Raw genomic sequence first — 27,547 nt, forward strand, 5'->3', positions numbered from 1 at the left:
GAAGCTCGTCTGTGGCGGGGCTGGTGGCTTCGGGAACAAAGTTTGGAGAGTGGATCCCTGCTTCGGCCACTCCCAGGTAGTCCCAGGGCCAACCAGGAGATGGGGCTAGCGGGGTGGGGGGAACGGGGTGACTTATCCTTCCTCCCCTGAAAAGGCTTGGAGCTTAAGGAGGCGGGGAGCTCAGCCTGGATCGGGGCGGGGGGGCTATCCTCTGGGCAGCCGGGGTTTCTCTTTTTGCCAAGCGGCCCTGGACTCTAAACCCAGGTCGCTTTTCCTCCGGCCTGCGCGCTCCAGCTGCCACGTGCTCGAGACGCGCCCACACAGCAGAGAAACAAAGACAGCCAAGCAATGGGGTTGCCAGCAGCCGCCTCGACTTCTAATAAATGAAATTCCATAGCTGGGGGTCGATCGGGGGTGAACGGGCGGCCACTGCTCGTGGGCTGTGCGCCCAGTAAGAGCGGCCAGGCCGCTCCTCCCATCGCCAGGGATGGGGCCACCAAGCCCACGGACGGACTCCTCGGTGGAGTGCAGCACAGGGCGGCAGGTGGTGTCCTCCCTCCCCCCGTCCCCCCTCCCCCCCGCCCGCGAGGTATCTTAGCTCGCAGAAACCCTGCCAGAGGAGCTGCTGGCTATGGGGGGAGGGGGTGCCTGCAAGAAGATTTTTTTTTAAGGTGCGATTATAAATATACCTCGTGGATCGCAATCTCAAACAAACTTGTCAATCTGGGCTGCAGCGAAAGGCGATGGAGGCAGCTTTGCATATATTTCGGGTGGTGTGACTCATGAACATTACATGTCTCCCCCAGGGAAGCAGCCTGCCACCCACAAGTCACTGCTGCTCTGGCACCAATGGGATAAAATCAACCAACTCCTGCACCCCTGCCCAAGGACTCCCCTCCTTCTCCCTTGTTACACAGCAGGACTACATGCCCCTGGGGAACCCTCCCCTAATCTGGGGAACCGTCCCTTAATCGTGTCATCACTGACCTGGCCCTTGGGCCTGGGCCTGGGCCCCTCTGCCCTCTCCCCACAGAGCTCTGGCCTTTTGCTGCTGCAGGGATGGGGGTTGGGTGCACGTGGGGCACACGTGTATGGGGGAGCATGCTCAGTCCAGGGGTGCACCAACGTGCGGCCTGCGCCTTCTCTCCCTGTCCACCCCCCCACCTCCAATGAGTCTCAGTGTGAAGTCCAGGAAGAAAGGCCACCACAAAAAAGGTCCTTGTATGTTATATGCACACGCCCTGGACACACACACCCCTGGTGGCTCAGAAACACCGTTGATATATACAAGACCGATGCGAAGTGGATATTACTGCACACAGGCACAGTGGTCACTCCTCAGGAGGTCTTCAAAAAAAATTGCCCAGATTCTTTCCTCTCTGGATGAAAGCATGGAGGAGGGATAGATGTCTTTTTAGCCCGGTGGCAGGGGATACACTGCATGACCTCTGGCACCTGGGCGTCCATATTGCTGGCGGTGTGCGCAGTCAGCAAGAGTGTGACCACACATACACCTGGACACACAGAGGCGGACTCATGGGGGACCAGGATGCACAACTCACCCCAAACAGAGACAGGTACCCTGAACCACAGTGGGTACCCTGAGCCACAGCCCCTTGATGCGGAAGGGGAGCCCGGGCCTCCAGCTCCTTACTCTCTTCTCTGATCCCCAGGGGTCACTGTCCCCGGAAATGAAGGGGATGGGGCTGTGAGGCAAACTTACACCGTCTGGGGGCAGGGGTGCGCCGGAGCCGAGGCCTGGGCCGTAGGAGGCACTGCCGGCTCTGGCCTGGCGGCGGCCGTGGTCCCTTTAAGCGCCCCCGCCCCCTCCCGCCCGCGCTCTCGGCTTCCTTTCTCCTGGAGGCGCGGCAGGCAGGGCCTGGCGGCGGGGCGGGTGTGCAGTCTGCCCCTCCCCCGGTGGGACGGGCCTGCGCCGCTTCCTGCAGGAGCGGCCGGGAGCCGCGCAGGGGGCGGAGAGAGCGAGCGGCGAGCGGCGGTGGGGCGGCGCGGGGCGGCGCGGGGCGGTGCGGGGCGGAGGGCGCCCGAGGGCGAGCGGGCGGGCGGGCACGGCGGGTTCCGGGCCAGCCCCGGGGGCGGACGGTTGGCTGGGCTTGCGGAGCCTAGCCGAGGCCTTGCCGGAGCTGGGCCGGGCTGCAGGGGCCGTCGCCGCCCGGGCCCGCCGCCCGCGCCCCCCACGCTGGCCCAGAGGGCTGCGGCCGCGTCGCCGCTGAGGATGTCCCGGAAGGGGCCGCGAGCGGAGGTGTGTGCGGACTGCAGCGCCCCGGGTAAGCGGGGCCGGGCCGGGGGCGGGACCGCTCACCGAGGCACCGCCGGGCGGGCGCCGGGGCCTGGCGGGAGCGCCTTGCGGGGCCGGAGGGCGGGGCGGGGCCGGGCCGGGGGCTGCGGCCTCCGGCCTCCGGACTCGGCCCCCGCCCGGGCCACTGCGGAGCCGCGTCCTTGGCGGGAGGGACGCCTGGGGGGCCGCTGTTTCCTCGCGTCCGTGGACCGGCGAGGAAGGACATTCCCGGCGCCGCCTCCCACCCCTCAGTATAAGGGAGGAGGGCAGCTGGCTGCCCCCCCTTCCATCTCTGTATCCAAACGGAAGCGCCAGCCTGGGGTGGCAGGAGGGCTGTGGCAGAGGCCGGCCGGGTTTAGGAGGTGGGGGCGAGTGTGGTTTTGTGTCATCTCAGTGCCACCCCCGCGTCTTGCACCTGCTGCTCGCATGGTCTGCGCGCCCGCTGGGGTGGCGGAGGGCAAGGGGCAGAGAGCTGGGCAGATGGGCCAGGGGGGCCTGGATACTGTTTCCTCGGGAGCAGATGAGGGGGTGGCTACTCCTAGCTCCCTGCCCCGGGTTCCCAAGGCTCCTCGCAGGGCCTGGTGTTCAGGGCCACCACGAGCCTGGGCATCTTCCCCTGAGGCGTCCCCAGGCCTGGTGACTGGGAGCAACGAGACAGCTTTTACGGGGTCCCAGTAAGGCCTACTTGGAAGGTGGGCTCGGCGTTACCCCAGCCTGGGCACAGACCCCTCCCCATCCCGTAGCCCAGTCTGGCCAGAAATGGGTAGGGAGCAGTGCCGAGGGGTGCCTAGATTCCTGGGATCCACCTGGCTTCCTGGCCTGCCTCCTGGCTGTATTTACCGTGGTGTTTCCCTTCTCCTTCCCAGCAGAGTCAGGTCCAGGCTGATGTAAACCCCCCCTGACCTACTGAGGAAGTGAGGATCAGTGACCCAGAGAGGTTGCTCCATTCTGATGGGGGAGGACACTGCCAGTGATGGGGCTCAGCAGCTGGCCTGGGGAAAGGAAAGCCCTGGCCCTTGACCGTCTTCTTTTTAGAAAAGGCGCTATCTCCCTGGGAGACCTCTGGGCAGGCTCGGGGGAGGGTGGGGTCGTCTGTGAAGCTCTGGGCACAAAATAAGTGTGAGAGTGTGGGGTGCTGTTTTGTGGGCCCATAACTTGCAGCCACCCTTTGGACAGGACCAGGACCCCAACAGGGAACTGTGGGTGCCTGGCAGAGGCACGGTGGTCTGGGTGGTTTTGACCCTGAGGCCTCCTCTCAGGGCATGTCGTGGTCTAGAGGGCTTTGAAGAAACTACCTGAGGGAGGGGGCGGGGGAGGAGAGAAGGGGTGTCCCTACCCCTGATTAGTTAGAAACTCTCTCCTCACCCCAGCCGCAGGCAGGTCTGGGGATGGAAGGGCTGGGAGGAGAGCTTGCCTTCTGTCTGTCCGTCCGAGGCTGTTCTGCACCTCGGCTGGGCAGACGTAGCAGTCGGGGGAGGGCAGGTAGGACTGGGAGGGGGTTGCTTAGCAGACACTTTATCAGGGAAGCCTGGATTTTGGTGTTGTCTTTGTTTCCAGCTTCCTCTGTGACTCATGGCAAGACTTTCCTCACTCTGGGTCTCAGTTTCCTCAACTCTGAGGCAAAGAAGTTGGAGTAGAAATGGTTTTTGAGGACTGTTCCACCTCCAAGTCTGTGGTCCTGATTCTGGGCCAGGAGGACGTCGGGCAGCATTAGCAAGGCAGTTGTCCTTTCTTTGCTGCATTTGACTGTTTGGCTGGAAGCCTCTGGATGTCCAGTGGGCATGGGCAGGAGTGGTGTGTATCTGTTGTGTTGGGGTGCCCAGCTCCTACCCCCAGTCCTCATCCCACAGAGCCATGTGTGCCCCCCTGGAATCTCCTTTTCCCCTGATCCAGAATACAGATCAGGAAGAGGCAGGTGGTGAGGTCAGGATGGTGAGGTGTGCAGGGTGCCGATGAAGTCTTGCTCATCCCCCCACCCCAGCACCTAGCATGGTGTCTGGCACATCGCAGGCATTCTTCAAGTGTCTGGATGCTTCTCAGGACCCCAGCTGACTCTTCGGGGCTACCCCACACCCCGACCCTATGATGCATGGAGTGGCATTTTCAGTCTGGGACCTGTAGCAGCCCAGGTAAGAGGCTTGAGGGAAACCAGCAGTTTGGAGCCCAGGCCCAGAGCCACCTCCTTGGTGTATGCTTCCTACCCAAAGTTGTAGGCTTCTCACTGTGATAGGAGCCCTGCAGTCCCAGCCCTAGGAGTGGGGTTGTGGCCTTTTTGTGGTTGGTTAATTTGCAGGGTCATGGAGGTGAAAGGTAAGATGCAGCCTGACCCCAAAGGGCCCTGTCCTCCCTCTGCTCGCAGGCCTGGGCACACGGGACAAGTGTGAGTATGCTGTGAGACAGCTGGGCAGAGCATGCCTGCTCTGGCAGCTGGTGCCACCTCATTAGGCACCGTCTGTGTCCCTGCCTGCCTGGCCAGGGGTCGGGGAGCCCTGGAAACTGTGTTTCCTGCTCCTCCACTCACCCTGCCGCACAGTCCTGGCTTCTCTGTCACGGGCCTGCGCCTCACCCCACAGGCTTTCAGGCAGCCTTCCCACTTTGGCAGCCCCAGGCACAGGCGTGAAGACCTCAAGATGCCCATCCTGCAGGCACCTTGAGTGAGCAAGGCTGGCCACCAGCTAGGGACATTGGGGAACCTGCAGGCTTATTTGTCTTCATAATATAGATTGTGGGGTGGGGTGAGTGGTGGGCTGCTGCTTTTACTGAGGTATAACGTATGTACAGCAGAGTGCCTCTTCCTTATTGTTCAGCCTGATAAGTTTTTACCTGTGTATATACTTGTGTAACCGCCACTCCGATCAAGAGGTAGAACATTCCTGTCACTCTATAGGGCTTTCTTGTGTCAACGCCCCCAAAGGCAACCGCCATTCTGACCTCTGTCCCCATGGATTACTCTTGCCTGCTTTCAAGATGGTGGGCTTCTCCCTCTTGTCTAGTGAGGATCTGGTCCCTAGATCAGAAGAGGCTGGCTCCGGGCCCTGGAGGTCACCAGTGGCTTTGGGTGGTGACATGTATTCACCTTAATAGAGGCCTCCATGGGGTTGGTGCTGGTTAACATTTTCCCAGGACCCCTCCTGCCACTTGCTCACACATACCAGGCGCCCCCCGCCCCACGACTGAGGCAGAAGCCCAGGGGGAAGGTGGGCAGGGTACTGAGGAGGAGACCACGTGCCTAACCCTTCTGCCCTGTTTGGTCCTGGAAGCCTTTCTGGGGGCAAGGGTCCTTTAACCTTAAATTACAATAGCCCTTTGACTTTCAGAAACCCTTCCTGGCCCTTTGGCTTAGGAACTGGCCTAGGTGGGCCTTGGGGGCTCCTGCTTGGGTAGGCCCAGGCCCCTTGGACATAGGAGGTAGGTAGTAAGGTGACCCATCTGTGTCATCCAGAACTGAGCTGGCACCAGTGTGCCCCAGACCAGGACAGTGTCCCCTGCCCACCCTTCCTATTTCAGGTCACCGTGGAAGAGAGGGAGAACCCCTCCCCCAGGCTGGGAGAGTGCCGAGTAGAGCCTTGGACCCCTTTCCCCAGCTCCTGGGCACTACCTCATTCAGGGGCTCACCATGTCTGGTCTGGCCCTGGATATCTGGCCAGCCTTCCCAGGTCTGGCTTCTCCGGTAGGGCCACGGGCTTGGGGTGGAGGCCTTAGAGCTGCCCATTTATGATCCTGGCCTGGGCGGCTCCCTCCTGACAGGAAACCCCACCATTTCAACAAGAGGAATTCAGGCTGCGTCATTTCCAGCTTCCTGCCTGGGCTGGCGGAGGGGGCTGGCAGGCAGACCCCTGACCCAGTGGTGTTTGGGGGTGGGGGGGAAAGGAGCTCTCCGTGCCTGGGGGGCCTCGCCGTTTGGGTAAAGCCAACACTGAAGTTTGCTCTAGGGCTCCCCCTCTTGGCACAGATGGTGGGTCCTTTCCTCGTGGGCCCCTCAGCCTCCGAGGAGGGTGCATGGCGGGTGCCTCCTGCATCCCTCTGCCCTGTTTTGGGGGGATCCCTAAAGAAGTCCAGACCCAAAGAACTGAGCCCTCCCCCTTCCACCTCCTGTTTCCATGCCATGGAGGGGACACTCACCACGGCAGAGCTCAGGCTGTATCCTGACTCAGTTTCGTCACAATTCTCTGGCGAACACTGGTAGAAGCCCTTGCGGGGAAGGGTAAGAGAATTGCCTTCTGGTTGGAGAGGCTCTCATTACCCCAAGCCTGTCCCCTCCCCTGGTGGGGGCCCCTCTGGACAACATGAGCACTAGGGGCGAGGCAGAGAGCCAGTCCCCACCCCTTCACCCCCCGCCAGGACGGGGCTTCGTGAGACAGGCCGGGGGCCTGGGCAGAGCACAGTGTCCTGTGAGAGAGGCTCCCTGCCCCCACTCCCCGGTGGCACACAATGGCTGCTTTCTCCCCCGTGACCTTTCCGCAGCCTGAGCTGTATGCAGCTGTCCCCTCCCCCTCTCCCAAGGGGCCTGGGACGGGTGGCATCTCCCCCGCCCTGGAGAAGGGCCCCAGGAGTTCCCGTCCTGCTCTGGTCCCCCTTCTTCTAAAGTTCACTTCTCCCCAAGGAGTGGAGAGTGGCGCCCACTTGGGGCTGCAACAGCAGCTGGTGTGGACATGGCATGGTCTCCGGCATCTAAATGCCTGGGTTCACATCCCAGCAATCCCACTCATTAGCTGTGTGGCTTTGAGTAAGCACCCTAACCTCTCTGAGACACTGCTTCCTCATTGGTAAAGCAGGGGTAGCATTTCCCACCTTGCCTGACAGTCATTAGAGGTACCATACTTATGGCACCCAACTGGTACACAGTGGGTACTCAGTCAGTGTTAGTTCCTTTGCTCTCTCCATCCCCCTTAAGAGGGGCTCCAGCTCACCCCATCACTGGTGGTGTCAGGAGACTCGGTCATGAAAGGGGCTCTTACCTGCCAGGATGAGGACAGAGGCGGGAGCCCCCAGAGGGGTGTGATGGGTCAGGCAGGTGAGCCAGTGGTTCTAAAAGAAGCCTGAGTGTAGGAGAAACGTGGCACTGACCCGGACACAGGAGTGCCTAGAGATGTGTGGCATGCGGTCCTTGGGGACTCCTGCCTCCCTGGGGCAGGGCTAGGGTGGCAGCCTTGTTCCCTGGGGAAAGGCTGTGGAACTGGTCGCAGTGGCTGCAGGACAGGAAGCTGTGCCCGCCGAGTAGGCCCTGGGGACCACACCTCCCCAGAGGGGCAAAGACATGTAGGAAAGGGCTTGGCTCTGATGGGAGCCCCTCCCGCCTCCAGAGCTCAGCGTCCTCATCGCTGGTCCAGCTCCCAGAGCCCTGGGGGACTGAGTGAGCAAATGTGCGTGGAGTTCTAAGCGTAGTGCGGGCCCAGGGCGGTGTTCAGGAGGCCTCGCCCGTGTCTGGCTGTGGCTGACCCTTCCCCCCACCCCGGCAGACCCCGGCTGGGCCTCCATCAGCAGGGGTGTGCTGGTGTGTGACGAGTGCTGCAGTGTGCACCGGAGCCTGGGACGCCACATCTCCATTGTCAAGCACCTTCGCCACAGCGCCTGGCCCCCCACTCTGCTGCAGGTACAGGCTGTGCTGGGCCATTCTGCCTTCCCAGTAGCGTGTGCTGAGCGCCGGCACGTTTTCCCCCCGCACCCACATACACAGCTCTCTGGATCCCGTGGCTTCCGGGGGCAGCACCCACCCAGGGCAGAACCTAATCCTTACCCTCTCCACCCGGGCGCCGGCCCACACGGAGAGGAGGCTTCCAGGACCAGAGTCACACAGACCTGGGCTCGAACCCCAGCTCTGCCACCTAGTAGCTCGGCCATGTACTGTCGAGCTTAATGTCTCAGAGCCTTGGTGTGCCCATCACGTCACCCGAAGTGCTAAGCAGGACCCGCATCCTTGGCTGGGATGGCCTGACTGGGTAGGGGTGCAGCAGTGCCAGGCACACAGTAGGCCTGTTAGTACTGTGTCCAGCCTGGTGCTCGGAGGCGTTCCCCAGCGCGCAGTGGGCATTCTCACTCTGGCACCTCTTCCCTACAGATGGTGCACACACTCGCCAGCAACGGGGCCAACTCCATCTGGGAGCATTCCCTGCTGGACCCCGCGCAGGTGCAGAGCGGCCGGCGCAAAGCCAACCCCCAAGACAAAGTCCAGTGAGTCGGGCTCGAGGGGTGGTGGCTGAGGTTGTGTGCTCGGGGGCAGGAGCCTGGGAGGTGGCTGGGCGCCTGGCCTCTCCCACTCCGCCCCCCATTTCCTCCTGCGTGCTCCATGCAGCCCCATCAAGTCAGAGTTCATCAGAGCCAAGTACCAGATGCTGGCTTTTGTGCACAAGCTGCCCTGCCGGGACGACGATGGAGTCACCGCCAAGGACCTCAGCAAGGTTTGCGGGGCCCCACAGCGGAGGGCTGGGCCTCTCCTCTCCTCACCCACAGTGCCATCACCACTGAGCCCTAGGCCCCCTAGGCCCCCAAGGCAGCCAGGTCAGGCAAGCATGGTGGGCACGGTGGAGGGACGAGATTGCGTGGTCAGGCCGCAATCAGGTGTGAATAAGGCCCCTCCGCTCCCAAGTGGACACACGAGGCTAAAATTCTTCAGCTGCTGCCCGAAAGGCAGAAAACTCTGGGCAGTTTCTGAACCTCCCAGAGCCTCGGTTTCCTCATCTGTAAAATGGGAAAGAAATAGCATCTACCACAGAGTTAACAGCTGTGGTAGGTGGTGACTGACTGCAGCTGTGATTAATGGGCATGAACTCTTAGTAGGAAGCCCTCTGTCCCCCGACAACCTAACTTCAGCTGGGCCCCGTGGAGCTGGGAGGAGTCCCAGGCGGGCCAGGACCAGGTGCCGCTGGAGGTGGGAGGGGCCACCCCCACCCGTTTGTGGCACACTCTGCTCCTCACAGCAACTCCACTCGAGCGTGCGGACGGGAAACCTGGAGACGTGTCTGCGCCTGCTGTCCCTGGGTGCCCAGGCCAACTTCTTCCACCCAGAGAAGGGCACCACACCGCTGCATGTGGCTGCCAAGGCAGGGCAGACGCTGCAGGCCGAGCTTCTCGTAGTGTACGGGGCTGACCCTGGCTCCCCTGACGTTAACGGCCGCACACCCATTGACTATGCCAGGTGAGGGTCCGCTGAAGTGTGAGGCTCGGGTGGGTGTGGGGAGCGGGCTGCGGCTGTAGGGCTGAGCCATGCCCCCTCCCCACAGGCAGGCGGGGCACCATGAGCTGGCGGAAAGGCTAGTCGAGTGCCAGTATGAGCTCACTGACCGGTTGGCCTTCTATCTCTGTGGACGCAAGCCGGGTGAGCAGAGTGTGGGGTGGGCTTGGCTGGGCCAGGCAGGTGGGACCCAGACACACCCCAGCAGCAGGTGCCATGGTGACAAAGCCGGCTGGGGAACAGCGTTGCTAGGCAACTGGCTCCTGTGAAATTGCTGCAGGCTCTGGGCTGAAGCGTGTTGGGGTAGGGAGTGGGGGTGGGCATAACTTCTAGCCAGTTCCCAGGGCTCTTGGGGGTGGCCTGCCCTCCTCCCTTCCCCTGTCACTTCTGGGTGCCAAGCCCTGCTCATGGCAGTGAGGTGGGCTCCCAGCTGCTAAGGCCACCCAGCACCAGTGACTTGGCATTTTTATTTTTACTCAGATCACAGGAATGGGCATTACATCATCCCACAGATGGCGGACAGGTGAGTGCCCACCTTACGCCCCTTCCCAGAGGCAGCTGGATGCCCTGTGGGTGCCTGACCCCAGAGCCGCCCCCACCCCCCAACTCTTCAGCTTTAGGGGCCTGGGACCCCCGCCCCCCTTCCCCTTTGGGGCTGGAGGCACAAGCATATCGCAGGCCAGTCCTCACTCCCTAATGCTGGGCCCCAGGGCAGGTAAGAAATGTTGACTCAGCACGCGGCCAGCACAGCCTAACCCCCGTGGCTGTCAAGCACATGGGGTTTGAGTACAAGAAATAGACCCCTAGGAGCAGCGGATCACTGAGTTCTGTTCCCAGTGGCACTGACTCCAACTGTAAAATCTTTAGACAAATTTTTGCTCTTCAGTGAAAAGGTGGTGGGCCCCGGGAGTTTGACTAACGTTGGGATTCTGCCAGGCCTCTGTGGTGTGCTCAGAAGTTGGGCAGGGGCTGCAGGCCCAAGGCCAGTAGAGGTGTTTCTGTCTCTTATCCAAGAGGCCCCAGGAGCCCAGGCTCGGGGTTGGGGGGGTGGGGGTGGGGGTGCTCACCCAGCTCACAGGATGGATGCTGGCGCCACCTGGTGGCTGCCTGCGATGGCCAAGCTGTGCCTGCTGGCCTGGATCTGGGGAGGCTCCCTCCCTCTCCAGAAGCCAGTGTGGCCAGATGGGGATGGTCAGACCTGGGCACCTCGGATCCCTGAATGCCCAGATCTTCTCTCTTCTGAGACCCCAAGACTCCCCGCTACTTTTCTGGTCTGATTTTGCCTGGTGTGTCTGCCTGCTTGCGTGTGTGTTGTAAATGTGTTCTCAATGAAATGTTAACCGACCACCTTCCCAGTGCCAGCTGTTCTTGCCGCTGGACCCAGAGGTAACTCAGGCGTGATCCCTACCCTTAAGGAGGTCACAGCCAAGAGGGGAGGCACCCTAGTCAGTTGTAGTCCATTGTGGGGAGTACAGCAAGAGAGGCAAAGACATAGACGTCAGAAATGCTGTGCCAGGAACTACAGGCAGACTGTGTAGCTGAAGCATGGGAGAGGCAGGGAGTCCCAGGAGCAAGACTGGAAGAGAGACAGGGCAAGAGAGGGGCCGGTCCTGAGCCCCAACAAGAGCTGAGAGGTTCCAGCACGGACACGTGGAGTCGGCTCTGCCGCTTATTGGCTGTGTGGCTTCAGGCAGGCTCCTTAACCTCTCTGAGCCTTAGTTACTGCTTCTGGAAATAAGGGTGACTGTACCTATCTTTCTGGGCTTCTGAGAGGATTAAATAAGATAGTGCATGCAAAGCATTGAGCGTTTTTATTTCGTTTATTTATTTTTTTGGCCGCACCGTGTGGCTTGCAGGATCTTAATTCCCCAACCTGGGCCCCTGGCAGTGAAAGCACCGAGTCCTAACCACTGGACCGCCAGGGAATTCCCTAGCATATTTTTAAGTGAGCTTTTTGTTGAAGTGTGCCATACGTAACCTGTTACTATTGAAAAGTTCTTAAGGCCAGGGGTAGTGCAGCCAGATGTGTCAAAAATACTCCGGCTTCTGGTGAATAAAGGGGTGCAGGGGCAAGACTGGAAGCGGGAAGATGGATGAAAAAACGTTGCAAAAGACCAGGCAGGAGGATGGAATGGCAGTACCTGGGGAAAGCCTGGCTGGGGCTCGAGGGTGAGGGAGGTTGCAGGTGGCCCCCAGGAGCTGCCGCTGGTGCGGGGCAAGTGGGTCACTGAGAGGAGGAGCGAGCCGGCCGAGGAGGGCCTGGGGGGAAGCCGAGTTGGGTTTGGTGCCTGTGGGTCTGGCGTGTGCACGGAGCCGGGCCTGAGCTTGACGTGGGAAGGCGTTTGCTGCCCTGCTCCTGGGTAACTGCTGCCTCTGTCCTGTTCTTCTCTCTGCTGCCTTCCTCTGGACTTAGATCTCGGCAAAAGTGCATGTCTCAGAGGTATATGGTGCCTGCTCGGGAACAGGCTCTGGAGGTTGGGTGGGGCAGGGAGGCACTTGGTGTGCAGCACCTGGGGTGTCGTCTCCCTGGGATCCCTGCATGTTTGGGAGGTCACTGGCAGGGGCCTGGCCACCGCTCACGTCTGGCCTCTCCCCTCTTCCCCATTCCCGTCTCCCTCCTTCGTCCACAGCCTAGACCTGTCCGAGTTGGCCAAAGCTGCCAAGAAGAAGCTGCAGGCGGTGAGTCTACTCGGGCCCCTAAGGCTTGGAGCCGCCCCCACCCCTGCGACGGCTCCCCCTTTCTCTGACCTGGTGCGCTCGTCCAAGTCTTGGACCTGCCCCTCGCTCTAGTCTCCTCAGTCACCTGTCCTCCACCTCCACACCCCTCGCCTTTGACCCTGGTTCTGCCCTCCTAAGGCTCCCGGGGCACGTGGCGCATCTCTAGCTACCTGGGCACTAACCAGTCTGCCCTGGTCTCCCTCTGCCTCTCCCACCTCGGAGCTTGGCAGGCAGACCCCTACCCCAGTTGCCAGTTCTGAGACTGGGGAGAGGGCTGGGTGGCACAAGGGACACACAAGTCGTTTTCGACATCTTCTAAGATCCCGGTGAGCTGGCTTGCTTGGCACTGGGGGGGCCAGTTGATCTGACAAAGCCTGGGTCCCCATCTCCGCCTCCAGCTCAGCAACCGGCTTTTTGAGGAACTTGCCATGGACGTGTATGACGAGGTGGATCGAAGAGAAAATGACGCTGGTGAGCCGGGAGGGGATCGAAGCCTTGGGCAGAGGGGACAGCGCGCCTGCCTGCTGGGGAGGGGGTGGGACCTGGTGTGGCTCTGGGGTCCTTTTACTGGGACTAGGAAGAGGTACCGGGGGCTGGTCTGCTCGGCAGGCCTGCACGTAAGCCCCAGCCAGGCAGGCAGAGCATGCTGAGCTGGAGGCCGCCAGCCTGCTCCTCCCCCCAGCCCCCTGGACTGGGGCTCCCGTGCTCTGGCTGCCTCCCACTTTGGCTCTCTCCCCAGTCCCACTCCGCCCCCTGCATCCCTTCTTCCTGGCCACAGCCAGATTCCAGCCCAAACTCCCGGTTGGTAAGGGCTGGCGGGAGGGAGTCGCCTCGTCCTGTTTGTCAGTCCCCAACCGGCCTCTCCCTGACCCAGCCTTACTTCCCCTGTCCGGAGACCACCCCTTTCTTGAACACCAGCACTCGGTGGGCATGGGGAGGAGCTCAGAAGGCTGTGCTCCTCGCTTTCCCACCTCCACCCCATGGGCCTGGCCACCACGGACCATCCGCTCCCTGCCCCTCCCCCCCAGTGTGGCTGGCAACCCAAAACCACAGCACCCTGGTGACGGAGCGCAGTGCTGTACCCTTCCTGCCCGTTAACCCTGAATACTCAGCCACGCGGAATCAGGTGAGTGGGCTGGGCGGGGGTGCCTGGGCCGATGATCTCCCCTCCTGGGGTCACCAGCTCTGTGGGTCCTGCCCTTCCTGGCAGGCTGCTGTCTGGGCTGAGTCTTTCCCACTCCTGGCCGAGGCCTCTCCCTGGCCCCGCTGGCTCTGGGATTTGGGAATGGGGAGGAGGCTGTTCTTTGGAGCACTTGGTGAGCAGCCCCTTGGGGGGGGGGGTGTTCCAGCCTCTTCCTGAGAGCTCCCCTAGGCACCCCAAATCTGTGTCATTCCCCACCCCCTGCCCTGGCCCGGCGAGCTGGGCTGGCACATTTTAGCTGTGGTTAAGTCAACTGTCAGACGGCCTGGCTGCTTTGTCCCCATCTGTGTGTGTCAGCCGTAAGGGCCTCCTCACACCGGCCTGGCCCTTTCTGCCTCTCAGGGGCGACAGAAGTTGGCCCGCTTTAATGCCCGAGAGTTCGCCACCTTGATCATCGACATTCTCAGTGAGGCCAAGCGGAGACAGCAGGGCAAGAGCCTGAGCAGCCCCACAGGTGGGAAGGGCGTGGATGGGGGCGCGGTGGGGGGCACTGTTCCAGGATATTCTCTCTCATGGCTCCCTTCCGGGGGTGGCAGGATGGATGGGCCGTATGAGCCCTGAGTGACAGGCCTGTGCCCTCAGACAACCTCGAGCTGTCTGTGCGGAGCCAGAGTGACCTGGACGACCAGCACGACTACGACAGCGTGGCCTCGGACGAGGACACAGACCAGGAGCCCCTGCGCAGCGCTGGTGCCACTCGGAACAACCGTGCTCGGGTCTGAGCGCTGCCCCTCCCCATGCCTCCTCCAAGGCCCTGCTCCAGCCTCTCGTAGCTCGGGGACAAGGGGACTGACTGACCGGCTCACGTCTCCTTCTGCAGAGCATGGACTCCTCAGATCTGTCGGACGGGGCGGTGACACTGCAGGAGTACCTGGAGCTCAAGAAGGCCCTGGCCGCCTCCGAGGCAAAGGTGCAGCAGCTCATGAAAGTCAACAGCAGCCTGAGTGATGAGCTCCGGAGGCTGCAGCGGGAGGTGAGGATGGGGGCCTCCCAGGGCCCCAGTGCGGGGAGGAGTTACCCCCTTCTGGAGGTGGTGGTGCTGCCTGGACCCTCCGGAGTGTCTTGACACCACTCTCACTCTCAGATCCACAAGCTGCAGGCTGAGAACTTGCAGATCCGGCAGCCGCCGGGGCCAGTGCCCACAGCCCCACTTCCCAGCGAACGAGCGGAGCACGCGCCCATGGGGCCTGGCGGGAGCACCCACCGCAGGGACCGCCAGGCCTTCTCCATGTATGAACCGGGCTCTGCCCTGAAGCCCTTTGGAGGCCCACCTGGGGATGAACTCACCACCCGGCTCCAGCCTTTCCACAGCACCGTGAGCTGCCTATGGGCCTCGGGGTGGGGGGTGGAGACGGGGCTGGGACCACTGCAGGGCCTTCCATGACGCCCACTGTGCCACCCCCAGGAGTTGGAGGATGACGCCATCTATTCAGTGCACGTCCCTGCTGGCCTTTACCGGGTAAGCAGGGCCTGGGGGAGGTGGGTCCGTACCCACAAATAGGTTGTGAGCCCCAGTGAGTGCCAGGCTCTATGCTGGACGCTGGGCACAAGGATGACTAGACACACACAGTCCCAGCCTCACTGCAGGGAAGCCACAAGGTGGGTGGTGGGGAGGAGGAAACTGACTCCAGCCCTACCTGGGTTTCAGGTCCGGAAGGGGGTGTCGGCCTCAGCTGTGCCCTTCACTCCCTCCTCCCCACTGCTGTCGTGCTCCCAGGAAGGAAGCCGTCACTCGGTAATGTGCATCCCCAGGGCCCGAGGGATGGGCTGAATGAGATGTGTGCTTGGGAGGTGATGGGCGGGGCGGGGGGGGTGGTGTGTGAACGTGCACCTTACCTGCCACCCCTTCCCTGTACCCCTCCAGAGCAAGCTTTCCCGCCATGGCAGCGGCGCAGACAGTGACTATGAGAACACGCAAAGTGGGGACCCGCTGCTGGGGTGAGGCACCCGGGGGAGGGGGGTGGGTGGCCCCTGAGCGCCTGTGAGGGTGTAGGCAAGCGGCCTCACGGCTGGAATGCCTCCCTCTCTCCTCTCCAACCCCAGCCTGGAAGGGAAGAGGTTTCTAGAGCTGGGCAAGGAAGAGGACTTCCACCCGGAGTTGGAAAGCCTGGATGGAGACCTCGACCCTGGGCTTCCCAGCACAGAGGATGTCATCCTGAAGACGGAGCAGGTCACCAAGAACATTCAGGAATTACTGCGGGCTGCCCAGGAATTCAAGCATGACAGGTATGGAGGTGGGCGGAGGCTCGTATGGGCTTCTGGGGTGTTGGGCAAGAGAGGGACCAGTGTTCCACTGTCCCTGGGAACCTTCCCTGAGAGCCCTCCTAATTTACCCTCCCCTGCCCCCATAGCTTTGTGCCCTGCTCAGAAAAGATCCATTTGGCTGTGACTGAGATGGCCTCTCTCTTCCCAAAGGTACAGGGGCCAGAGAGGGGAGCAGGACTGGGCGTCGCCTCAGGGTGGGGCAGGGCCTCAGGGCGGGGCAGGTGCGGACAACGGCCTGCGTGGAGACATGGACACGCTGGGCCATATCATGGCGCGTGGTTTGAAATCCAAGGCCCAACTCCCTCCGTCCTCCCTCCAGAGGCCAGCCCTGGAGCCAGTGCGCAGCTCCCTGCGGCTGCTCAACGCCAGCGCCTACCGGCTGCAGAGCGAGTGCCGGAAGACGGTGCCCCCGGAGCCTGGCGCCCCCGTGGACTTCCAGCTGCTGACCCAGCAGGTGATCCAGTGCGCCTATGACATCGCCAAGGCTGCCAAGCAGCTGGTCACCATCACCACCCGAGAGAAGAAGCAGTGACCACTCTCCCTGCACCCTCACCCGCACCCTGGGACCTCACTGGCCATGGGAGCTGGGCCACTCCAGACACTAATCCCCACCCCAACAGAGCCGCTGGCACAAGTGCCCTTAGTGCTGCCACTCTCACCTGGCAGCCAGGTGCCCTGGTGCCCGTCCCCCTCGAGCCCCCAAGGATGGGGAGGTGAGGTGGCAGGAGCCTCTGTCCCCTACATTCCATGCACCTCTCCCTGTACAGAGCACCCCCGCCCCCTCTAGTGTGCCCGGGGCCTGCAAGGCATCACTCCCAGCCCCTCGCCCTCTGGGGCACCCTCAGCAAAGGGTCGGGTGGGGACACCCCAAATGGGGTGGTTCCCTTACATGCACCCCACCCCCATGAGCCAGTCCAGCCCTACTGGGGGCTGAGCCGGGGGCATCCCCCCTTGTACATAATACCTGTGGATGTCCCCACCCTGTAGCCACCAGCCCCCTGCTGCTCTCCTTCAATGCCAAACGGCCCCAGCCTAGGGCACAGGCCCCAACCTGTGTTCCTGGGGTCCCCAGCAGCAAACACTGGAAAAGTCTTTTTTCTCTCTCTCCTCTCTCCCACCCCTTAATTTTAACGTTGTGGTAACTGAGTGTCCCTGCGTGCCTGCGTGTGAGTGTGCGGGGCGGCAGTGCCGTTCCGGAGGCCTGGCCCGTCTGGAGTTCTGTGAGGGGGTGAGGGGACCAGAGCAGCAGGACCCGTGTTGGGCGTCGGCCCCTCTCCCCCATCCTGGGGCCAGGGACTGCCGGGGTAAGCAGCGGGGGTCCTGCCCTCTGCCTCCCCTCATTGTTCCCCCGACTCATACCCTTTCTCTGTGAACGTAACAGGAAAACCACTTGGCTCCATCTCTCTTCCCCTCCCTTGTGGAGGGGGATCGTGCTGGCTGGGGCAGAGAACTGAGCCCCTGAGCCTGGGGCTGGCTCCCCGGGGTCCCGGACTCAGCCGAGAGCCCCTCCCTGTAACCTCTGAGAGGCCAGTGCCTGCGCTATTTGGGTCCCTGGAGCCTGGGCTGCAGCCTAGGAAGGCTGAGAGACAGATGGCAGCGCCCACCAGCTCCTCTCCCCGTCCCACCCATGTCCCGGGGGCCAGGCTCTACCTGTGTGGTGGTGGTGGTGGGCTGAGTGTCAAGATGTGTGTCATGTACATTTGTATCAAAAATAAATAAGTGACCATGTGCCCTTTCTGATGCTTAGGGAACCGTGGGAGGGACTGGGGAGGTGGCAGACGTGAAACGGAGAAAGACCAACCTGGCGAAAGTATGAAGCAAGTGAAGACCACGACTCTTCCAGCCCCTGTACTTGAGGGAAGGGAAGCCCCTGTCATCTCTTAGAGGAGTCCTGAAAATAACAATGTTTCAGTAAATACCACCACCGTCCCCACCACCTGCTCACCCCTGGTGGTGGGAGGGGTCTATCACGCTACTAAACCCCAGTGTCTGAGGCCCCGCGGGCAAGAGGAGACAGGCCAGCGAGTGCCCAACTTGATACTAGAAACCCCCTACCTCAAACACGACCTAAATGGGCTAGGACAGTGCCCTGGGTGGGAGGGAGTCTGTGTGGCAGATGCACAAGCTCAACTCCAGGCTCTACTAAAATAATTTAATAAGAGAAACGGAGTTTTTGCAGCGGAGGCTGAGACAGCTCCTTTTTCTCTCCTCCCTTCCCCCCCCATCCCTCCCAGCAAACCACACACTAAGGACCAGCCCTTTTGCAGCGATTAGGCAGGACTGCGCCATCTGGCCACCAGGGGGCGGCCCTGCGCGCGGTCCACGTGGCGCAGCCTCCCGACGGGAGGAGGAGCCGGACCTGCCACAGTGGCAGGGCTGGGGCAGGTCACTCGGAGCTGTCCCCATCCGGGCCGCTGTCCGGCGTGGGCGGGAGGAGGGGTCTCCGGCGGGAGCGCTTGACCCGGCGAGGGGGCATCTGCAGCCTCCGCTTCAGCACCGCTATGGGCAGGGTGGGGAGCTGTCAAGGGCAGGGAAGCCATGGGGGGCGGGGCGGGGCAGGGCAGGTGAGGAGGGGAACTTCTCACCAGCCACTGTGTCCTGGCTGTCCACTGTGGGCTCCCAGTAGATGCTCTCCCCACGCCTGAAGTTTCGGTGCAGCCGCGTGCAGAGCGTGGCCAGGGTGAGCAGCACCAACAGGAAGGTCAGGGCCATGGCAGCCCAGGCGGCCTCCTCCGTGCGCGGGGTGGGGCCCCGGGCTGCCGGCAGAGGCGCTGCTGCGCGAGCGGCCGGGGAAGCCTGACTTGGACAGGCACAGACCCCTGGGCTGCTTTGCCCTTTGGGCACCTGAGCCTCTAGCCTGGAGCTGACACTGCTTCCAGGCCCCCCAAGCAGCAGTGGGCCGGTGGGCACAGATGGGGCATTATCCCTTGCACCCTGGGGTCCCAACATAGGCTGCTTGGCCTCCATGCTCCGTGAGGAAACAGAGCGGAACCTCAGGGCTGAGGGGGTGGGCTGGAGACCAAGGGCAGCCCGCAGCCCACGCCTCTTGGCACCACCAGGAAAGAGCTGCCTAGGCCCTCTAGATGCCACCTCTACGCCTGGGGGCCTCCAGCTCCGCAGAGTAAAGGCCAAAGCCGTGGCCTAAGAGGAGAAGAGACAGCAGTCACCCTTTCCCTGCCCAGATCACCCAATGACACCACCACCCTGGGCCACCAACCCAATGACCATCAAGCCTGGCCAGCACCCCTCACCTGTACGCACCCTCTCCGGCACAGCCTCCCTCTGCCCGGTGTTGGCACCAAGGGATAGGGCCCAGAAAAACTGTCAGAGTGAAACCATGCTTTCTCCTTCTTTTGCTTCCGCCGCCTCCTCCTCTTCAGCCAGTGGGCAGCCCAGGCTGGCTCTACCCATGCCATCTCCAGTGCCACCCCCCATGCTGCCAGTACCAGGGGCTATGAAAGGAGGTAACTGTTAGAGCTAAGACAAGGATGGGGGGCAAGCAAGAGGAGGCCCTGAATTCCCCTTGCCCTGAACGTGGGGCTGCAGCCTCTGCCAGTGCCAGACAACCACCTTTCAGCAACCACTTACCCGATCCTGGGTGAGGCTGGAGTCAGGGGCCAGTAAGGGCTGGGCCACGCAAATGTGGGCCAGGAAGGCAAGCTGGAGCTTCAGCCAGGGGTGGGCACAGGGATGGTAGAGGAAGCTGACATCCTCAGCCTGGAGGAAAGGCATAGAGACATCAAGCCAGGTCCCTCCCTAAGAATCCCAAGTTCTCCCATCCTGAGGAGCCAACTTAAAGGGACTCCCAGGATGGCCAGATGACCCTTCCACCTTCAGGGCTCAGGAAAGGACAAAGGGCCCTGGATACTGGCGTGCACCCCCTCTTGCCTCTGAAGGCATTCCTTTCATCCCTCCTCTCCATGCACTGCCACCCCTCAAAGCTCACAACTTCTGTGGCAGCATGCGTGGTTAACCCTGCCAGACTCAGACCACACTCTTTAGCTATATTTCTCTGGGCCTGCCACGGTGGCTCTACAGGTTCCCAGTCTAGACTGTAAGCACCCCCCAAACAGAGACCAGCTCTTCTATGTATTGACCCATCTATGTATTCAATCTCATCTCCCCAACGCATCCAAATACAGGGCACAAAGGCAGCAGGTGCACAATCTCAGGATGGAAACCCTTCATCAATTATTAATTATTCTTTGATTGAGCTGACCTGACACTCAGCACTTGTGCCAGATGCTACAGGACATGCCAAAAGAGAACTCCTGGACTCCGCTTGCAGGGAATGCAAAGGAAACTCAGGGGAACAGAACTAACGCAAATGAAAGCGCAAACTAATAACACTCGAAGTGATTAGTTGTTAAATTACAAGAGATACATTATAAGCATTACACAAATTTGGAGAAGGTGATGAATAAATAAGGGCTAATATGATCAGGCAAGGTCTCAAGAGAGAGCTGACTCCTATGCTGGGCTTTGAAGATGGATGGGGATGGATGGCAGGAGGGCAGGGAGCTGCCCCCTTCAAGTCAGGATACGCCAGGTGTTGAGGGGAATAAGCAGGTGCAAAAGTACAGCGGTGGGAATAAGCCTCGAACTCATGTGTGTGGTGAGCAGACCAACAAGACGAGAGGACCCAAAGATGTGGGGAGGTTGGATGAGGTTTACTTAACGAGGTAGAGCCTGAAAAACTAGACAGGGGAGTATGGCCATGATAAGGCGAGAAATAAGGAGCCACTGGTTTCTGAACAGTGGAATGAAAGGGCTGTTTGGGAAAAGGAATCAGGTAGGTGGCAGGAGCTCTTTTGGCCTGGAGCTATTACAAGGATCAAAAAAAAAAAAAAAAAGATATTTCAGAAGGAAAACCAAAGGGACAGAGAAGCTATCCAACCACTGGCAATGAAAATAGGCAGCCACACAAGGTGAACCCCCAGTTTGGTTGGTAACCTGAGGTACACACTCCTTACAGCTTCCTATTTTCCAAAGTGCTGTCCCACACTATTTGTTAACTCCTCATGGGGAGGGACGTTACTAATAACCTCTCTTACAGAAAAATGAGGCCCAGAGAAGTCAGGAGACTTCCAAAGTCACACAGCAGAGCTGGAGCACAGGTTGTTTTTTCCTACTACCCTCAGAGTTTCCCTTGCAGCCTCCTGCCCACACAGCCAGCTACTCAACAGGATTCCTGACAAGCACTGCAGAGGACCAAGGCCTGTGGCTCACTGTCCTGGGACTAAGAACATTGCCCCTTACTGGGGGGAGTGGTAAAGAATGGAGCTGGTGAGCAGAAAAGGTGGAGAAAGCCTGCGAGGAGCTCGCTGTTTCCAGTGCAGACACTGAGGATGCCTCCTGCTTGTACTTACCTGCCGTGGACTCACCCGTGTGTAGGTCACTCTTGGCGACACCTATACAGGGGGAGAGAAGAGAGCTTAGAGCCCACGGGGGACTCTGGGTGGGGGGAGGACAGCAAGCCCGTGCCGTCACGTTGGAATGGAAACGTTGGTGACTTGAGGGCCGGAGGAACCGGCAGAGGTGCTCAGAGGGTGGCTGTGGAGGGTGCCGCGAGGGCAGGGCGGGACTGGGCTGCCCCTTCACACTCCTCTCTCCCACCGCCCTCCAGGCACCCACCTGTGGGGGCAGAGGCCACAGGCCCTCGGGACAACGGGCTTCCGCCTCCTCCGCCGGCTCAGCCACCACCTGTGGGTTCAAGGCGCAGAAGAGCTGGGGCGTTTGGCCTCGGCGCGGGCTCTGCCCTCTCCCTCCCAGGCCCAGCCCTCCAAGGGGAGAACTCCTAGTCCCCTCTCCGCGCGCCACTCCTTCCAGCACGAACTTTTGGCCGAAGGCTTCTCGGGAGCGGGTAGCCTTACCTCACTGGGACCCAGGAGCCCCGCCAGGGCCGCCAGGAGCAGCAGTTGGGGCGGAGGCGGAGGAGGCGCCATCCCGGCCCGCCCCAGCACTGCCCGCAGCCCAGCAAGCCAGGGAGCGCGCGCCGCCTGGCCCTGCCCCCGCGCACCCACGCCGCCCGCGTGCCCACGTAGACCCCGGGCTCGCGCGCGCCGTCCCGCCCCGACCCCAGACCGCGCGCCGCGACTCCCCAGGCTCGCGCGCCCCTCGCCTCGCCCCGCCTCGCCCCGCCCCGCCCCCGCAGCTCCGGCCCACTCTCGCCGGGTCCCCGCCCCGCCCCAGTGCCCGCCCACAGCCCGGGACAGTGCGCGCACGCGTCCTCAACCCCAAGCCGGAAAAGTTCGGAAGCCGGTCTTCGGCGCGCCGCGCTGCGAGGCAGGCGGGACCACCTCCTTCGCCCGGGCACTCGTCTCAGCGGGTCTCCGCGTCCTGCAGGGCGCAGCTGCAGCTCCTGGGTGGAATCTTGGAGCGGGGAGGAGGGCGGGAATTGGGATTCCACTGTGAACTGGGTGGCCCAGGAGGGGAGACGGGTCCGCTCCTTCGGCAAACCCGCTTCAGACTTATCAATGTGACCTGCATCTAGAAGAGGGACAGAAGCCTGAAGTCCGAGCTGCAGAAGGAAGAGGGTCCCCACTCTAGAGCTACACCTTCATCTCATCCCACTCTTGCCCTCGCAAATAGCGCCCGAACCCGGAGGAGTCTCCAAGGGTCCCAGGCCTCCACGCTCCCCAGACCCAGAAGTCCCAGGAAGCTGGAGCCGGGCTGGGGGCTGCTTTCTTGCCCACGTCCGCCTCCGCTTTCGTAATTAGCCCAGCGGGGACCAGCAGATGCCCAAGGAGACTTTGGTCACCGTGAGGTGGAGTCACAGGCCTCGCCCCCAGCAGGGAGCGCTGGCCAGACGTCACCTGCAGCGGGTGCCCGCTCTGCCGCCCTCTCCCCGGTGCCCTTCTCCTTGGCCCGGCTCAGGATTTTGAGGAAAGACGGGAAAGTGGGTGGAGGGTGAGAGTTGAAATGCCCAGCCCCAAACTTTGAAATAGAGCAAGACCGTCTTCCACATAGCTGTGACTTGCAAGGGATATTTCTTACCCTTCCCCCATTCCCCGGTAATTGCCAGTTATTGAGCTGATGAAGGGACTGCCATCTATCCCCTGCCACGGCCGGGTCGCGGGGTGATAGGCATCTCCCTCCACGGGCACCTGAGTGCGTCTTTTCCTCCAGCCTATTCTCGGAGGTTTGGGGCTGTTTCTTTTGGGGAAGTCCTTCCTGGGGAGCGGTGTTGAGGATTTCTTCTACCAGGTTCCAGGGGAGCCCCACGCTCCCCGGGGGGATCGGCACAGCGCACTAATGCAGGCAAGGGAAAGGGCATTCCCCGGCACTCCAGCCTCCCGCTGCTAACCCGCGGTCAGGGCACGACGCCGGCCCTGGCCCTCGCTGGCCCTGAGCCGGACCCCCGCCCGGCCGGGTTATTGCGCAGTTGCGGGTGCCCGCGGGGCCAAGACAAACACCGAGGTCAGAGAGCACAGCCGAGCCTGGCGACGGAGGTGCGGGTGGTGGCTCCGGCTGCACTGCAGCCGCCCCGCGGAAGCCCGGGAGCCCGCGCCGGGAGCTGCGGTTTATTCACTTCTCCCTTTTGCTACTTCTCAACAGCGGCCCCTGAGGGCGCAGCGACGCAGGTCTCCCCGGTAGCTGCACACCCTACACACCACGCGGGACGGAGGGGCGGGGGCAGAGGATTCTGAGACTCATCCCCGTCCCCCAAGCCTCGGTCTCCAAGTCTCCCCGCTTCTCTGACCCCCACACCCCACTCCTCGGCTTGCTGCCCTCCCCACTCCCTTCCGTCTCGCCGGCACGTCCTCGCTCCCTCCCCGTGGCCTCCGCTCCTTTCACCTCTTGCTCCTGCTTGTCGCAATCACTGTACAAAGGGCCGTGGGCGGGAGTGGGGGGGGGCGGGTGAGGGGAGCCGGGACCGAACTGGCTGCCTCTGCGGGGCCGCGGCCAATCCGGAGTGCACCCCCTCCCTCCCCGCGGGAGGGCCCTGGGCAGCCGCCGCGGCCCGGCGGAGCCGCGGCCAGAGAGGGGAGCTCGCCAAGGGGACGTCCCCGCCGCTGCCGCCCGCCGGAGGCTCTCCGGCCTCGCCATGCCGCCGTGGGGCGCCGCCCTCGCCCTGCTCCTGGCCGCGCTCGCCCTGCTTGGCCTGCTCGCCGCGCTGCTGCGGCGCCCCGGGAGGCGCGCCGTCGGAGCGAGGACCCTGCCGGGGGCGCAGGGCCAAGACCACGAGGAGGAGGTGGACGGCGCAGGCCCCGCGGACCAGTTCAGCGACGAGCGTGAGCCTCTGCCCGGCGGGTGCAGGCTCATCTGTAAGCCGTCGGCGCTGGCCCAGTGCCTGCTGCGCGCCTTGCGACGCTCGACAGCGCTGGAGCCGGGCCCGCGCTCCTGGCTCTCCGGGCCCCACCTGCAGACCCTCTGCCATTTCGTGCTGCCGGTGGGGCCGGGGTCCGATCTGGCCCGGGAGTACCTGCAGTTGGCGGACGACGGGCTGGTGGCCCTGGACTGGGTCGTGGGACCTTGCGCCCGGGGCCGCCGGGTCACCAATGCCGGGGGCCTCCCGGCGGTGCTGCTGGTGATCCCCAATGCCTGGGGACGCCTCACCCGCAACGTGCTCGGCCTCTGCCTGCTGGCCCTAGAGCGCGGCTACTACCCGGTCATCTTCCACCGTCGCGGCCACCACGGCTGCCCACTGGTCAGCCCCCGGCTGCAGCCTTTCGGGGACCCGTCTGATCTCAAAGAGGCCATCACTTACATCCGCTTCCGACACCCCGCAGCCCCGCTGTTCGCGGTGAGCGAGGGCTCAGGCTCGGCGCTGCTGCTGTCCTACCTGGGCGAGTGTGGCTCCTCCAGCTACATGACTGGTGCAGCCTGCATCTCGCCGGTGCTATGCTGCCGCGAGTGGTTTGAGGCCGGCCTGCCCTGGCCCTACGAGCGGGGCTTTCTGCTCCACCAGAAGATCGCCCTCAGCAGGTGGGTAACGGAGGCTGCAGACGAGCAATGGGGGGAATAGAGGTTTGGGGCTGAGAAACGGCTATGCCTGGTTTTGAATCAAACAGGTTTAGAGCAATTTGGGCAAAGTTTTCCTCACACACTTCCTGAAGCGTCCAAACCCTCTAGTCTGGACAGAATCAGGGAAGCAGGTTTAAAAGCCACAGACGGACTCAGCATCATTAGCTAGAGCAGGGACTCCTGACCTGGGGCCCGCTGGCCTCACCTCAGCCCCACCGTGTCCTAGCAACCTGAGCACCTGCTCCACCCGCCACAAGAGGCAGCACCTGACATCGCTTAGTCCATAGCTTGTCAAATCAGCAAATAGGGCTCTGGAAGCAATTGTGACTGGTTATCTGTCCAGAATATTTCCTCTGAGCCTGGAGGTGACAGGAATAAGAAATTTGGTGGTATTTGATTTATTAAAATTCTTTAGACCTGACAGATGTTTTGCATATTCCCAGGTATATACTCAATATTTAATGCAAAAATTTTAAGAGTATTTAAACATTTTTTTTAATCTCCAAAAAGAAAAGAATCTACCACCAGGGTGACAGGGGAGAATTTTCCACTGAGAAGGCCTGAGTGACATTCCCACAGCAAATAACCAGGCCTCTGCTTACACTGTTGTTTTCCTAGGAGATAGAAGAACGAGGTCAAAGACATGATGGCAGCAGTGTGGTGTGGCAGAAAGACCTGGGATGTGGGGTCAGACCCACTTGGGTTCAAATCCTGAATTTCCAGCAAGTTAGCTAACCCCTCTGAGCCTCACTTCCCTCTTCAGTTAAATGGAGTTTATAATAACCACTTCCCAAGGTGGTTATAAGCATGAAATAAGATAACGAAAGCAAGGGGCCTGGCACCAATACATGGTGACAATTGTGATTTCTCTTTCTTTCCTTGCCCTATTTTGCCTCCTGTTCTAAGAAGGTCAACCCTGAGCTCAGCAACAGCCCATGTGCTACCATGGCAACCCAGAGCCGCTGGAACAGTCCAGGGGCAAGGTACTTTCACATGGCTTAACTGCCAGTTTCCATCCCCAAATGACCATCCTCAGTGCTGACCCTGGGCACCAGCTGGAGGATAAGGTAAGGGACGTGGAGAGAAAACCTGGGCCTTTAGGAACTGCCCTGCCCATGGAATTTTGGGATTGCCAACTTGGGGCAAGCCTCTTTGAATGTTTGCAGGAAACACCTATCCAAATTCAGCTGGCTAAGGCTGAATTAATCCAAATAAAGGACTGAGCTGCCCATCCTGGCCTCCTGGTCAGGGTGCCAGGCCCTCTCCAGGGAGGTGGAAACAGCAAAGATGTTCCTCTTTCCCAGAGCAGTTGCTCTCAGGCTCCCATTTGGGACCTCACCCAATTAATTACACTCCCAGTCACTTCCTCCGCCACTCAGCCCTCTCTAGGAATACCTGCCCCACTGATCAAGGACACACTCATTTGTCATCAGCTGGATAGCATATTATCTTTTAAAAAAGCAAACTAATACAACTTAAAGTAAGATGTTAATGTTGGGGGATGTCACTTGCTGGTTTGGATAGTCTGAGCCATTGAGTTCTTCCAAGAGAGGTTCAGGAGGTGACATTTCATAGCAGGCTCCCTATCATGGTCAGAAGATGAGGTCTGGAGGAGAGCTGTTGCAATAACTCAGAGGCTGTAAAGTCAAATGCTGCCCCAGGGCTGGGGAGGTAATGCCATGAATGACTGTCCTGGTAGAAACTGTAACACAGGAAGGAGGGAGGAAATACCCTGATTGTTGCCATGCCAGTCCATGTCGCCAGATCTCCCCATTTCCCTCGAGAAGCCAGAAAGATGCATTTTATGTGAAATCTCCTGATTTTAAATGATGGCAATGACATGGAAGTTTTTAAATACATTCTATGTCCAAAGAAAGCCTCTGTGGTCAGAATCTGGCCTGTGGGCTGCCACTCTGTAACTTCTGCTGTCAATTTATTTTCCAGTTCTTTCCTCTCTTTCCTTCCCCATTCAACTTCTTTCTTCCAGGTACGCCACAGCCCTGGAGGACACAGTGGACACTGGAAAACTGTTCAGGAGCCGCTCCCTGCGAGAGTTTGAAGAGACCCTCTTCTGCCACACCAAGAGCTTCCCCATCAGCTGGGACACCTACTGGGACCACAACGACCCCCTCCGGGATGTGGACGAGGCAGCCGTACCTGTGCTATGCATCTGTAGCGCCGATGATCCTGTGTGCGGGCCCCCAAACCACTTTCTGCCAACTGAACTCTTTCACAGCAACCCCTACTTCTTCCTCCTGCTCAGCCGCCACGGAGGCCACTGTGGCTTCCTGCGCCAGAAGCCCTTGCCAGCCTGGAGCCACGAGGTCATCTTGGAGTACTTCCGGGCCTTGACTGAGTTCTTCCGAACGGAAGAGAGGATGAAAGGGCTGAGCAGACGCCGAGTTTCTTTCCTAGGGGGCCGGCGTCGCTGGGGAACCCTGCCAAAGCGGGAGGTCTCTCCCTCTTCCAACCTGGAGGAGATCTTTAGCTGGAAGAGATCGTATACAAGGTGAGACCTGACCCAAGAACCCGCCAGCCCTGCGAGGAAGAACAGAGCTGGGCACGGCTGAGTCCTGAAAACGCAGTGAGGACTGAGTGGGGCAGGCGGCTTCAGCTCTTTGCCCCTGATTCAGCCCCTTCTCTCTTAAACTGGTCTGTGGAAAGAGATGGAACTTCCAGCAAGCTAGCGTTCATTTGCCCCTGAGCAGAACTCCTGCCCAGGCCCTGCTCTACACATGCCAACTCATCCTGGTTCAGCAGCTGGGCATTCCCTGTCACGGTCCCCTGTCACCGACTTCATAAGCCAAAGAATATCTCCATGTATGTCCCTGGACTCAAGAGAAAATGCTCGCTCACAGCAAAGATACAAAGGAGATGAGTTTTGTGAGCCATTGGGCAGGTCTGTGCCACATAAATAATCAGCTCTGTG

General features: G+C 61.0%; 3 protein-coding genes across 6 annotated transcripts; 2 read left to right on the forward strand and 1 right to left on the reverse strand.

Moving 5' to 3' along the window:
* Positions 1–2,233: 2,233 nt before the first annotated feature.
* Positions 2,234–16,183, forward strand: GIT1 (GIT ArfGAP 1; the record flags this gene model as incomplete). Of its 3 annotated transcripts, XM_079726289.1 has the most annotated exons (21): positions 2,234–2,285; positions 7,756–7,889; positions 8,355–8,467; positions 8,589–8,694; positions 9,214–9,431; positions 9,517–9,611; positions 9,948–9,990; positions 11,881–11,907; positions 12,098–12,146; positions 12,584–12,656; positions 13,214–13,311; positions 13,729–13,840; positions 13,969–14,102; positions 14,207–14,359; positions 14,471–14,701; positions 14,792–14,845; positions 15,035–15,121; positions 15,251–15,324; positions 15,430–15,612; positions 15,738–15,801; positions 15,971–16,183. In XM_079726289.1, 21 exons carry the CDS (start codon positions 2,234–2,236, stop codon positions 16,181–16,183), a joined length of 2,313 nt encoding a protein of 770 aa, XP_079582415.1. The 3 variants fall into 3 exon arrangements, with proteins under 3 accessions (XP_079582415.1, XP_079582413.1, XP_079582414.1); XM_079726287.1 differs by lacking the exon at positions 11,881–11,907 and having other exon boundaries at positions 13,942–14,102; XM_079726288.1 differs by lacking the exon at positions 11,881–11,907.
* A 1,729-nt stretch (positions 16,184–17,912) lies between these two features.
* Positions 17,913–21,596, reverse strand: TP53I13 (tumor protein p53 inducible protein 13; the record flags this gene model as incomplete). Of its 2 annotated transcripts, XM_079726097.1 has the most annotated exons (7): positions 17,913–18,150; positions 18,237–18,792; positions 18,903–19,103; positions 19,240–19,368; positions 21,021–21,062; positions 21,286–21,354; positions 21,525–21,596. In XM_079726097.1, the coding sequence occupies 7 exons, from the start codon at positions 21,594–21,596 to the stop codon at positions 18,038–18,040; spliced, it is 1,182 nt and encodes a 393-aa protein (XP_079582223.1). In that variant the 3' UTR covers positions 17,913–18,037. The 2 variants fall into 2 exon arrangements, with proteins under 2 accessions (XP_079582223.1, XP_079582224.1); XM_079726098.1 differs by lacking the exon at positions 19,240–19,368.
* A 2,102-nt stretch (positions 21,597–23,698) lies between these two features.
* ABHD15 (abhydrolase domain containing 15) lies at positions 23,699–27,131 on the forward strand (the record flags this gene model as incomplete). Its single annotated transcript, XM_079726427.1, has 2 exons — positions 23,699–24,579; positions 26,606–27,131. 2 exons carry the CDS (start codon positions 23,699–23,701, stop codon positions 27,129–27,131), a joined length of 1,407 nt encoding a protein of 468 aa, XP_079582553.1.
* Positions 27,132–27,547: the final 416 nt, after the last annotated feature.

Source organism: Hyperoodon ampullatus (genome assembly GCF_949752795.1).
Source record: "Hyperoodon ampullatus genome assembly, chromosome: 19".
Classification (NCBI taxonomy): Eukaryota; Metazoa; Chordata; class Mammalia; order Artiodactyla; family Ziphiidae; genus Hyperoodon; species Hyperoodon ampullatus.